The sequence below is a fragment of the Empidonax traillii genome, unplaced genomic scaffold, assembly GCF_003031625.1.
Source record: "Empidonax traillii isolate 1590-97213 ecotype Southwest subspecies unplaced genomic scaffold, ASM303162v1 scaffold69:size3087049, whole genome shotgun sequence".
Lineage (NCBI taxonomy): Eukaryota > Metazoa > Chordata > Aves > Passeriformes > Tyrannidae > Empidonax > Empidonax traillii.
This window is the reverse complement of record NW_020955262.1, coordinates 530476-543638: the sequence shown is the minus strand read 5'-3', so window position 1 is coordinate 543638 and position 13163 is coordinate 530476. Positions and strand designations below refer to the sequence as shown.

The 13163-nt window shown below is 40.0% G+C and overlaps 1 protein-coding gene across 2 annotated transcripts in view; it reads right to left on the bottom strand.

Moving 5' to 3' along the window:
* Nucleotides 1-555: 555 nt before the first annotated feature.
* Nucleotides 556-13163, bottom strand: part of CRB1 (crumbs cell polarity complex component 1) — a 96301-nt gene continuing 83693 nt past the window's right edge. Inside the window, exon 12 of one of the 2 annotated variants that reach the window (XM_027880381.1) lies at nt 556-3225. In XM_027880381.1, coding sequence (XP_027736182.1) covers nt 3010-3225 — 216 coding nt within the window. In that variant the 3' untranslated portion in view covers nt 556-3009. The remainder of the gene's footprint in view (nt 3226-13163) is intronic. The other variant, XM_027880382.1, reaches the window with a different exon arrangement.

Below are 13163 nucleotides of genomic sequence, written 5' to 3'. Positions count from 1 at the left end.
CAGATTGTTTTTCTACTGTCTCCGTAACTTCACCCAGAAAGTCAAACCACTGAGAAGAGCAGATTTACTCTCCATCCACTCCCTTTTTCTTGCTCTGTGTTTCTCTGGGAACAGTGACACTTTCCTTCAAGTTAGTTCTCCATTCAGACTGCCTCCATCTCTACCTGCTTTCTCTCTTTTGTCCTTTTTCTTTGAATCACATAATAATTTAGCCTGGAAGGGACCTGCTGATGTGATCTAGTTCAAAGAAGGGCAAACTTCAAAGTCAGATCTTTATTATAACCATTTTACTGCTATTTCTGATATTACCTAATTTCTGTTTTTCTTTCTTCATCTCTGCCTGATCTCACCCTGAGATCTCTATCAATTCTATTTCTCCTTTGAACTTATTGATCAAAATACAAAGAAGGTAAATCAGGTGTGCGGAAGCGTCTTCACTGTATCCACTATATCAGTTCAATGCTACTTCTGCTACTTGTACCTTAGTTGCACATTTGCCCTGGTGTTCAGAGCTTGCTGTCCCCGAGCACTGCCCAGCCTGCAGCCTTGCATCTCCTCTCCACTCACACACTGCTTGCCCTCATGTTACTACAGCATCCTGTGCCTCTGCCCACTTGGCCACTTTTTAGGCAGAGTTGGCCTTGCCTTTGGGTCTCTTGCAGCTTTTTTGTGCCGTGTGTTTAGGAGTCCACAGTAATCGCTCTCGGTTCTCTTGTGGTCTCTCGTCCTCACACACTGTTCTTTTCTGTCCCTTTTAGTTGGTATTTTCTGCCTCAAACTGTACACTCTTTGAGTTAATTTCTTTTTTCTTCCCCAGTGTTTATGTATCTTTCTAGAAATAATCACACCTAATTAACTTCATGTTATTCTTTATTATGCCTCAGCAGTGTCTCATAGGGCAAAAGCTGGGTTAAATCAAAAGTTTCAATTAAAACCTACTGCATGAAGATATGTTTTGAAAAGATCTATCCTGATTTTTTGCTCTCTCTTGTCATAATTTTAGTAACTTATTTTTCCATTCTTTCCTTAGTTGTCATTTGAACTCTCTGAATTTAGACTGCAGCTGTACAGCAATTGCATTTAATATAATAAGCTTCAGTAGTAAAGCTGTAAATTGGGCTAGAATAAAATCTGTTGTGCATTTTTGCTCTGACTACATTCTGTGCTTCTAAACTTGGCGTGAATCCAGCCATCTACTCATGTTTTCTGTAGGCCCTTGTTTTGAAAGATATTGGTGAGGACTGCAAAAAATCCTGAATGTGCTTACTATCATAGTTACTGCTATTCATCTTATACAAAAATAAATGTGAGTGGCATTGATCTTCAGTAATCCCTTAAGGGGCTCATTCAAAATGAATTATGAATTGATCATTAATTAAAAAGATGAGTTAAATTCTTGGATATTGAATGTGCATACTCTATTATGCAACTCCTGTAATAATCACCTGGGGCTTGATCTATCTGTCTGGGATGTTTCACAACTGCAGGAACATGTGAGCTTCAGTGCAGGAAGAAGGAAATGCTGTCATGGACTTTTCGCTCTGTCGCCTCTTTATTGTGGGTTAAGTTTGTGTGGGAACAATGTTTGTACATTAATTTCTTGCCTCCATCTGAAAATAACCTGCTTGAGTTATGGCTAAAATTTCCCTCAACATTCCCAAAACCCCTTTAACTTGGGTGTGTTTTTGGCACATACATTTGGTACAATTGTTAGGGCTGGAAAACACTTCTAAGACCATTGAGTCCAACCATTAACCTACATTTTCAGATGTTGTTTTCATTACAAGATTCCTTTGCATCAAATGTCCATTTCATTCCATTATTTTTCAGTGTAATTTATATTACATCTATGTAAATGTCTATCCCATTACAACCTTACAGGCTTCTCCATTATCTTTTATGCATTTGTTTCTTTTTCGACAAAGCAACCCTTGTGCTGCTGAGGTTTATGAGGTAGTTAAATGGGATTATCTCTTTTAAAAGAGGAAAATTGAGACATAAAAATTTATTTTCCCATGATCATATGAGAAGTCTGAGTGTCAGGAGAAGCACCAGCTTTGCTGTAATTATTTTCAAGCCAGTGTTTTACCTGTAGGCCACTTCTGTCTCTTTCCTGCTATTTTCTGTGAGCTCTGGGAGATGTTTCTAAGCATGCTTTTTGGCAACCAATGCATGTTTGCAGTGTGAGAAGCAATAATTTTCAAAAAGGGACCAGCAGGTAATAATGTAATGGGAAAAAGGCGGTAGTGTGGATGCACACAATTTGTTTAGGATGTTTAGATTCCGTGTCTCCTAAGAGGTTGGGTTGTGCCCACTGGATATTTTAGGATAGAGTCATCTATACTCACAGAAATACAGGCTTTTGTGGAAACAAAAACTCATTTCACCTTCGTTTTGGTACAAGGTGGAGGAATGGCAGATAAAGTGAAAGAACTGGAGGAAAGAAAAACAATTTGATTTGAAGCTTTTATTTTGGAGAGTTTTCGCACAGCTTCCTTTTTAATCCCTGATTAACAGATGGAAGTAGGTATGCTGAGGCACGGCTCTAGTACTAAACCCTTTGATAGCAGAATTACAATGTCTTTATTGTACAGGCTTGGTTGATTTGTCTGCATCATCTTCTGCAGCGGTGATTCCTGGGCAGTCAGAGGAGAGCACGAATGAGGAACTGTTATATGTGCTGTGCCCAAGACAGGCACTTACGTGTATCCCAGGAGCCATTACTCTCTGTAATGCCTACTGCTGATTATCAAGGCTGGAGTTTCTAGTGCAAATAAAAATTGTCCTTGGGCAGGTTGGTCCAAAGCAATGATAAATGTCATTGGTTCTCTTAAATGCTAAAAGAATTTTCGTGTTATTGAACTCGAAAGGCAAACAGTGAAAGCCCAAAGTCATTGCAATATTTATAATGAGCATTCCTGATATCTGAATGAAAATTAATGTATCTAACATATGTACACTGTCCCCTTTCAGCCATCTTCCAGGATTGAGGAGTACTTTTGCTGTCTTCTAAATCAGTCTTTCCATTGGTGGAGGCTGCACCATGTTCCACATCTCCACCCGGGATCCCTCCTTTTCCTGCCGGCTGGGGCTGTAGGTCCCTTGGGTCGCCCGTTTATTGGCAGCGATGACTGAAACCACAACTGCCAAGAAGAGGATCAATAACAAGGCCAGCGTTACTGAGCCAATGGAGGTGAATATGTTCGAGATCAAGCCAGTTGTCAACTGGAAGGATTGAAATAATTGCAATATAATTTCCGTCAAGAGAATACTGAGACACACTTGAGATACCATGGAAGGAAAACAAAAAACACTCTATGGACAGGGCTTTGCACAGACAAGCTGCTGCTGAAGAAGTAGAGAAGTACAATTAGGCCCTCCAGATTTTGCTCTTTGGACTCCAGAAAATTACACACATGGTGCTGGATATTTAGTATTCAAGGCAGAGCTGGATGAATTTCATACAGTGACCCATTTCTTTTGACAGCTTCCTTACCTTGAAAATAACTTGTAAGTTAATATGTCTGCAGCCTGTAGTAGTAATTCAGCAATTATTTGTTTATTCACTTCAATAATAATTCATTATTCCTCGTCTGGTTGTGAACATGTTATTGCTGGTCTCTGCAACTGCAAGTTAAACATGAGCTGATTTGACTGGATATGTATTCAGCCACATTTCTGTTTCTCTTGCTGGAGGAGTCAATTTTTTGTGGGAAAAAACTACATATATTTACACACTTATATGTATAGATTATATATAGAAAATTTGCTTACATTAAATATTTTTGTAAAATGTACTATTTCTACAGGCATTCCTGCCAGTGAACTTTTCTACCAGCTTGTTTTGCATGATATAAGTGTATGAAGGCTGCACAAGAGCACAACTGAAATCTATTGCATGAGAAATTAATCAGTATATTAACACAAATACGTTTCAAAATATTCATCCAGCTCTTCTTCCACATGCAGGCTTCACAGCTTCCTCTACAGAAAAACAAGCAGCACAAGGATGAATATGAGGATGCTCTGATTTTTTTTTTTTTTTGAGTTTTCATGTGGCAGTGGGAAATGTAATAATGTCAGAAGGCACAGTGCACATAAACAAATCTGTTAGTAGAAAATCTTTAGGCCAGGGAAATTTTATAGTTGGTAGATGAATATTTTATACACATCTATGTATATGCTTTCGTGTGTAAAAATTGCTTATGGTGAGGTGAGCCGAAAAAGTGATGTGGTTAGTATGGAAAAATGGTCACTATGGACAGAGTGACCCTAGCAGGAATTGAACTTCTGGGCAGATTCTGCCATCTGTCATCTTTTGATTTGTATTATGAGTGACAGCTGATCTGCCTGAGAGGAGTGTGTGCTTCAGGCTGAACTTTCCAAATCCCAAAATATTTAGAAACGGAAAACAGCAGGTCAAAGCCCATTTCCCAGTTAGATAGTCCACATTAGAGGGTATTTTAGTGACCTGCTTACTCGTCATTTCTAAGGAAGGGCAGTTGCAGTACAGGGAACGATGATGATCCTGCATTCAGCGATGGATGCACTGGAAAGTGGCTGCTGCTGGTGTGTGTACGTCACTTGGACTTGTGCCTTTGCAGGAGATCAGCAATGCCAGAGGGAAAATGTTCCTCTTTTTAACTCTCTCCAACTCCACACTGATGTAAAAGGACCCACTATAACAGTAAAAGCAAGTTTAGCTCAGGGATTCTCTCTGGGGGATAATATGATCGACTAGGATGTTTTTCTCTGTCCTTGATGGCTAAATATATGATCCCTATTATTTTAAAAACATTTTTCCCAATGGAAATAATCTAGTGCAGGTGGCAGACCACATGAATCCAACCGTAAAACAAGGTGGCATGAGACATTAAATTGGCTTGTTAAATAGTATTGGATTGGGAAGCTTGTTTTGTCTTTGGATGGTGTTACAGATATATTTGAGATCTTAATGTTGCTCTGCACTCTGTTAAACTATGACCCTTGTTCCTCTTCTCTCAGAGATGCTGCAAGTTTTTAATGCAATTTATTTGTTCTCAGAAGCTGTCTTATATTTTTATCGTCTGGTCTCGGAAACTGAGAGGACTGAGACAGTTGAAGTTAACTCTATCCTAGGATTGAACAGAACATTTGTGAAAGAAATTCAGTACCACAGGCAACTGGATGGTATTGCCTTGTCTCTGGTATGTGAAATTTCTGAACTTATTCTCCTGTTTTCCATTCCATGCTCTTTCCTTTCCTGTTGTAAGCCTGTCTGTATCTATGGAGACGTTTGCATTTATGGTAGTCTTCAAATTAATTTGATTTCTAAAAGAAAAATTTTATGCAAAGAGTTGGGGAGGAAAAAAAGCCTGTAACTTGTTAAAATGCCATCACATATCTAAACCTCATTCTCAGTTTAAAATCATCAAAACTTGGCCTTTTTTTTTCATTTTGCTGTAGTTATTTATAACAGAAACCTTACCCATCCTGAGTTACACTGTAGAAGAAGTTACTCCACTGATTGATATCTAGACAGCTGGGGGTTTTATCATGAGCAAGGACGTAAACTAACTTTATTTCTGTGTTTATGTTGCTCGTAATTTTTAAATATGAAGAAAAGCACCCTTACTTCATCTTTTTACTTCATCATACTTCTATTGATCAAAACCCCTCCACCATTCCAGTGCTGTCCCCTGCCGTAGTTTACAATATAGGTGGCCCCCTTAGCAGTTGCACTGAACTGCTAACCAGAGTTGCCGGAAGGCTCTGCAGTCTGGTCCCATCAAAATCAACTGCTTCTTCAGTAATTAATGGCTGAACAGTTAAATTAACTTGGAAAATCAGCTGGCTGATCTAGAAAAGAATATCTGAGAAGTTCTGTCCCCCGTCATCTCAGGGTCTGTTCATTGCATATTTGGTGATGATGGTAGACTAGACTGTAACAGGTGATCCCAAAAAGGAAAGGATTGAGCAGCATTTTTAGGAACATAGAACTGTTGAGACAGTGGAAAAAGGGGTTTCTGTCACTGACCCTACCGTGTACTTTGCATAGTGGTAGGGAGTGGGCTTTAATAATGCACTTTGAATTTAAAGGTCCCAAATCACTTATTCAAGCTTTTCTGGGAAGTCCTTGCCTGTTGCTTCCCCCATCAATGGATCACACAGGCTGCTACTCCCTTCCCAACATTAACTGGTTAAGATCTGGTTATTGAACTGACTGGTTGGTACATGGCAAGATACAGTTTTTTGGTGTCTTTATGACAGAGCTGGGGCAGAGACCCACACAAGACATGTTCTGTGGCCTAGAGATATCAACGCAGAAGGGGAAAGCCCGGGAAAGATAAAAACAGAGCAGGACAAACTATTTTGTGTCAGCACAGAAAAAAGAAAAACAAAACAAGACAAAAAAAAAAAAAAAAGCCACAAGACTGCTGGAAATTTGTGAAGAGAAACAACAAGTTACTGGATTTTTTTGCTGAAAACCTTTGTTGTCAAGGAAGCTTATGAGACCCCCTAACACTGTGACAGCCTTTCAGAAAGAATTCTTGCTAATAAATACCACATAGTGATCACAGCTATTTCTGAATGTAACTTCAGCACTGCTCATGAATAATTAAATATATGTAGGGTAAATGAAGGAGCGTTAATTAAATGCCTGGGCAATACCTTAGAGATTGTCATTACACTTTGAGCAGGAGGCTGGACTGTGAGAACTCCTGAGGGCTCTTCCAACCTGAATTATCTCATGAGCCTGTTTGAAAGGTAGTCGGTGACAGAACAGTTGTGAAAGTTCCCCTGCCCCTAATATAGAGGAGCTGTCAGTAAAAGCTGTATCCTTAGTAGTAATGGATGCTGATGGCAAGATGACGTCATGTCCCATGGTAATACCAACAAAATTAAGTCTGCTGACACTAGAAGACCTATCTGCTCCTCACTAACTTATTTTATGTAGCATGTTCTATTTATATGTCTTTGGATGTCAGCTGGAACAAGACAAATGTATTTTGGTGAAATTTTTAAAAAAAAGAAGGAGAAAAATATTACTGAATTTAGTTTTCATGTAGTGAATAGCTTCATCTGCAGAGACAGGAAGAAATGCAGGAAAAAAGTCTGTCTTTTTTTGAAAGTCAAGTGTTTTGGCTTTTCACTGTCAGTTTCATTTCAAAGTAGATTAATTTTTTTACGGTTATTCTAATTATTAAATGTATTGAAAATATTTAGATTAGAAAAATAAATCATTGGATAGAGTGAAATTCCATGGTAGGACTAGGTTTTGTTTTTGATTTGGTTATTGAAATAGATTTATTGTTCCACCTTGGTTCCTTGATTTGCTTTGTAGATGAACAGTTTGGATAAGGAAGGCCCAGTCAGAGCTCAGAGGCATTTATCAATCCAGTATATGTATGCTTATCTTTAAACAAGCTGTCTTCCCAAATGGTTATTTTATAAGAGGGAACATTAGGGATTTGCTGTATATGAACGTTTCCATGTGTGCCAAGTGTCAAAGGCACGTGGAATTGCAGAGAGACGAAGCCAGCCAAATACATGGGGCCTCCTGCCCCTGTGAGTTTTACCTCAGCGTGACTCAGCTGATCTAATCCTGCTCTGAGTCATCACAGGGATGAGAAGTAAGGCCAGAGAGACCAAGGCTGAGCCAGATCAGGGAGAGAGAAGAGCGAGCTGTGGTGCTGGTAGAGAAATCCCCGTGCAGGTGTGAGAGGAGCAGGGTGTTCTTCCTCGGGATGCTGCTGCCTGGGTACAGGCTCTGCGTGGGAAAGTGTGGTTTGGATGTGTCTTTGGGATGCGAAAGGCACGATGTGCTCTGAAAGCAGCAGCACTCCTCTGTTGCCGGGCATTAGGAATTAGCCAGCTTTCATTTCAGCGCTCCCACAGAACTGTGCCTCATTCTGGATTCCTCGCCAGACAGAGACATCAACGCAAGATTTAAAATACACGGATTGACAAACCCTGGAGAATTCCCTTCTCTGCCACATGGGGGGATTTCTGGGAATTCTGCAGCTGCTCGTGAGCACCGGAGCTTTCGCTGGCAGAGTCTCAGGATCCTGAGTCCTGACACCACTCCCAAGGTTATCACTTCATTCCCGGTATGAACATCTGATCCATGCCGTCCAGATTTACTGCCCCCAAATCAAAACCATTTGCTATAGTAATGAGGGCTGATTGGCTTGAGTGGTCCTAATCCATGTCAGAATTTCTTTGAAAGCTTGGAGGGGCATATAGGGGTAACAGTGAGCAGCCAAAGAAAAGCCATTTACTTGATTAAAGAGGCCATAGATGTGCTGAGTTTATTTCTTAGAGAATTTACTGCCATTCTTATCAGAATTTTTTTCTGTTAAAGTCTGGATTCCTATAAGAATCTGGATAGTTCAAGAAGAAATCTAGTCTGTCATATACAAATCTGTTATTACGCGATGCATCAATAACCCCATCGACTACAGTTTATTTTCAACAGCAGTAAAGTGACCGTAAATCTATAGAATGGCTTTGTTCTAATGAAAATTGAATGACACATGAACTTCCTTTTTCTGTGATTTTCTTTTTTCATCTTCACAAGTCATCACCAGTTCCTCTCCCTCACATCATTTATAAGAGGTAGCTGCTCTGCTTGTCCTAAACAGCAGCTATTAGGTCCCAAGAGCTGTGTTGACCTCTATGTTGGGCTGTTGAGTTGAACTTATAATCCATTTTGGACTAATTTAAGGAGAACAGATTCGTGTCCAGCTGAGCTAAACACTGCACAGGCTGCTGGAAATGACAAACTATTTTTAAGATTTTATACACATCACCTATTTCCTTTAACTGCTTTCTACTTTGGTACCTGTGGCAGCAAAGGAAGCAGCACTTAGTGCACCTTAGCTGATTTCCTCCTGTTTATCACCAGGGACACCACCACTCCTTCTCCTTCTACACACCTCACAAGTCTCCAGTTCAGCTTGTGGGCTTCAGAAGTGGCAGTTCCATTGCACAGAGATTCTTCTTGTCCCCATGTGTGAAGAAAGTAATTTCCGAAAGGTGCAATATTTGCTCTGTTGTAAACCTGATGCTTAACAAGTTTCAGGATTATCTGGTAAGAAAAGGGAATTCTGAGAAATTGATAAGCAGAAAGGTAAGAGGGAAAAAACAGAGCTAGGAAGACTTCAGGTCCAGTTCAGGGTGGCCTATAGTTGCCACAAATTGGCTGTGGTGATTTCTGTATGCAAAGTAACACCCCAAGGTAAGCATGACTGCTTTTTTACTCCACATCTTAGGAACTTCTCCCCGACACCATGTTCACTGAGAGGAGGCTGTCCTGTTGTCCCTCACCTACCCCCATAGACCTCTGAAAAATCTCTCTATATGACATAGTGTTGTAGATCACCTTGAAATTCCATCATTGCCATTGCTGTTTCTACCATCAACCTCTGAGTTGTTTTCCTGATATCTGCAGGAAAATACAATCCCCTTAATGGAGGACCTGAATGAGACCCCCAAGTCCTGTATTTTACCCCTGTGGATATTGCTGAAGAAAAAACTTAGGTGAGTACAGAATTTCCACAGTATAATACATATAGGCAGTTTGCCTTGAAGAAGAAAGATTGTAATTTTTTTTGTTGTTTTTTCTGTTTTCTGTTTGATTATTGTCTGAATGTTTTCTTAAAATGTCTCTGAAGAAATTACATTCACAACCACCTCTATGCAGTATAGGGGGTTTTTTATAAAATGTAGTTTGAATAGTTTGTCTTAGTTGACACGTGACAGTTTTAATGGATTTCTTCCTGGAAAATGTCAACTTTTAGTTTTCTGACAGTTCTTGAAATCAAAGCAAAAGTGGAGAGAGAATTCATGTTAGCTGCTATAATGATAAATTGTTCATCTGGCTTGACCAGTTATACATCAGAAAAATGCAATCTTTTGCTATCGAGGATGAATTACATCTCTGGTGCTCTGTGAGAAAATGAAGAAGATGGAGATGATTGAAGTGTAGGATTTAGCTGTGCATGCAAGGAAAGTACCTCATTAAGAAATTCTGACAGCCTCCCTCCTGGCACATGAAGCCGCACTGTTGTGACACTACAGAAGTTAACGAGGAAGTTTCTTCTAATTATAGTGGAGCAAGAAATTGGAGATTGGAGACGGAGCTTTCTGAAGTGTTGCAACTAAATTGTAAAGCAGACTTCAGTTAAACATGGGCTTTGTTCACATTAGTCTTGATCTTCCAGTCAGATTGGCATACCCAGACCTCCTGCTCCCCACATTAGATTCTAGATCGCTTTAGACAGTGCTGTGTTTAAATCAAAATGATTGGCCCCTTCCTCAGTGCTAGGACATGCAGTAATGTTTGGCTTAGGTGGCCTTCTATTGACAATATTAGCCTTTTGGCCAAGCAGCTTTTCCAACTCAGAAGCTCACTTTTAGGAATTAACCTTTAAGGAAGAGGCTACATGCAGTAACTGTAATTTCTTTAACTACTTGTGGTATTGATGTCTGACTTGTATTAACTGTTTAATGGAAGTGATCCATCTATGAAAACAGTGGTGTTTAATATGTCTGGATGGTCTGTCCTAGGCAGAAGGAATAATATTTCTGGTTTTGGCCACTGTACTGTACATGAGCCAAGGACCCAGATGAGACAGAAGTACGTAAGTAGGCCCTTAAAATCTCCATCAGATATTTTGCTGGATTAGTATCTCACAGGACAAAGTATTAAATACCTTTTCTCTTAGACAGCAGTGTTGGTTACACAGAGAGAAGCGATTTGGGTGGCAGTTTGGGAGGCCAGCTCTCATTAACCTGTGGGCTTTGAGGAGGCTCCTCGATAGCACTGCTGCAGCAACTGCCAGTGCTGTTTTTGTAAGGGTTCTCCAGCTTTTTTTAAGATCCTTTTGGTGGTGCAGCACAGATTAAATGTGCAGCTCCAATGTGTTGTTAAGAGATGCCTTTTAAAATTCTATCAACAGCCTCTGGTGTAGGAACTTCACCATCTGCTGCAATCTGAAAGGATAAGAGGGAAAATCTATAGCTGGTGCAAATCCAGGCAAACCATGCTGAGGAGGAGTTTGTCCCATAGCTGCTATATCACTGACTAGACAAATGTTTTAGTAAAGGTGTCAGTCTCCGGGGTGCAACATCCCTTTCCAGTTTGGGAAATGCTTTGGGGCATCATATAGAATTATTTTTGTACATGGCTGACGGCGCAGTGCATCAGGTGGTGTTTCTCCGCAGGGAATAACTACTTTACAGCTTTTAGGCAGCAGATTCTATATGAGTAAATCCTGGTGGTGGATCAAATCCTTCTCAGGCAAGCATCTTGCAGGAAGGAATGGATGATATTTAAACTCAAGACTATAGCTGAAAACAGTGACTTTCTGTCATTGCCCTGAGTGTAGCTGGGTTGAGTTTACTGCACCCCTGTACTCGCCACAGCAGAAATGGCTCCTGAAGAGGGATTTGGAAGAACACACAGTAATGACCTTTTGAGGAAGTCCAATCCTCTTTCATGGAAGAGGGAAGTGGGTGAAGGGGGTCAGTTGATTAAATCCCGAAGCAGAAGGCAACTATAAAAAGATGCTACAGCCCTGAAGATGAGGACAGGACAGTTCCCGAGGAAAAGAGGTGAAGAGCAGTTTAGTAGTCCTGGTGAAATAGTTAAAATAATGAGATAAAAGAATGGATTGCTTTCTTCATTGATTCTATAGGTGTTGCTCAGACCAGCATGTGGAGGAGGATGACTTGATACTCAAGATGGAGCTGATAGGAATGACAGCATTTGGGTAAGAGAACGAGGCAGGAAATGATAATGTAGGGTATCAACAGCTATGTCAAGTGGGCAGCTAAACCATTCCTACTGCAAGCTTCTGCTTTCCTGAATTTTGCATGTATATTTTATCGATCACTCTACATTCCATTTTTTTCTGTATAAGGGGGGAAAACAAAAGAAATGTTGCTGAGGTATTTGCAGTCTGGAAGCCCAAAGTCCATCGGAGTGGACTGTTGTTTCTCCTCACTAGTGTTTCCATATGCATTTTTTCCACCAGGCGTGATTCTCCTGTGTTCTGAATTATTAATCTCAATTGAGTTGCAAAACCCGAATTGTGCACAACCTGGAGCTGCTCAGAACTCCACTTTTCAGCAGAGGTTTTAACACTTGAGGTTAAAGGTCTCTTTCTTAATTAGAGATGTTAGAGGTAGATTTTTTTTATATATTTTATTTCTGTAATCAGATCTTTGAGAACAGCACCAAGTACCCATCAAAGACCAGCACCACATACAAGTGCAGCCACCTTCTGTGGGCTGTGGTTCCTGACTGTGACAATGTGTAGCAGGGTCTGGTCCTCTTGCCCCCAGGTCCTGGTTCTCTTGCACAGATGCAACTTGTGCTGTCTCTTTCCACTTTCTGTGAGAATAAGAAGCTGCTCAGTTTGTCCAGTGATGTGTAGTATGTGGGTCAGCAGTGTATGATGTAACAGAGATCCTTTTGATTTCTGTCTGATTTTGTAACTGCCAGACACTTTCCATCCCTACTTCTCTGCTAATAAGCGAAGCCTGCAATCTCAAAACTGTTCCATGAAATTCTTCTCTGTATTTGGTGCTAAGCTCCTGCAAAACAGCCATGTGTTGCTACCTAGCATTAATATTATGCTGTCAAATAGTGATGAAGTAAGGAGCTATTTGACTGTCTCACACTGTCAGACAACAAGGTATCAAGTCAGCATCTAGCCTTTGCTGGGTGCAGCACTTCAATTGCAGCCATCTCGTGCTTCCAACTGTAAATGTTAATGGTATAAGATAGACCTTTACTGGCTACATAATACTTGCCTTAGCACGCTATGTGACACTGTCACATTACTGAGCTAATTATATTCCTCGATAAAAACTTTGAGGGTGGTTTTATCCTACTGGCTTTTTTTTTCCCTAGCAGAAAGTTGATTAGAGACAAAATCTCTAATGTTTAGTTGTTAATAAACTAGGGTTTAGCTTGAGGAAAGGCTTTGGTGGAGATGCATGAAGGAAAAGTGTAAATAAAAAAAATTTATAAACTTCCTTGTTAATAATTATTAATCAAAACCCTGTTTAAACTTGATTTAGACTTTTCATTTGTTTGTGGAGTTATTTTTTCTTATTCCCTCCTTTTTTTTTTTTTTTTTTTTTTTTTTTTTTTTTTTTTTTTTTTTTTTTTT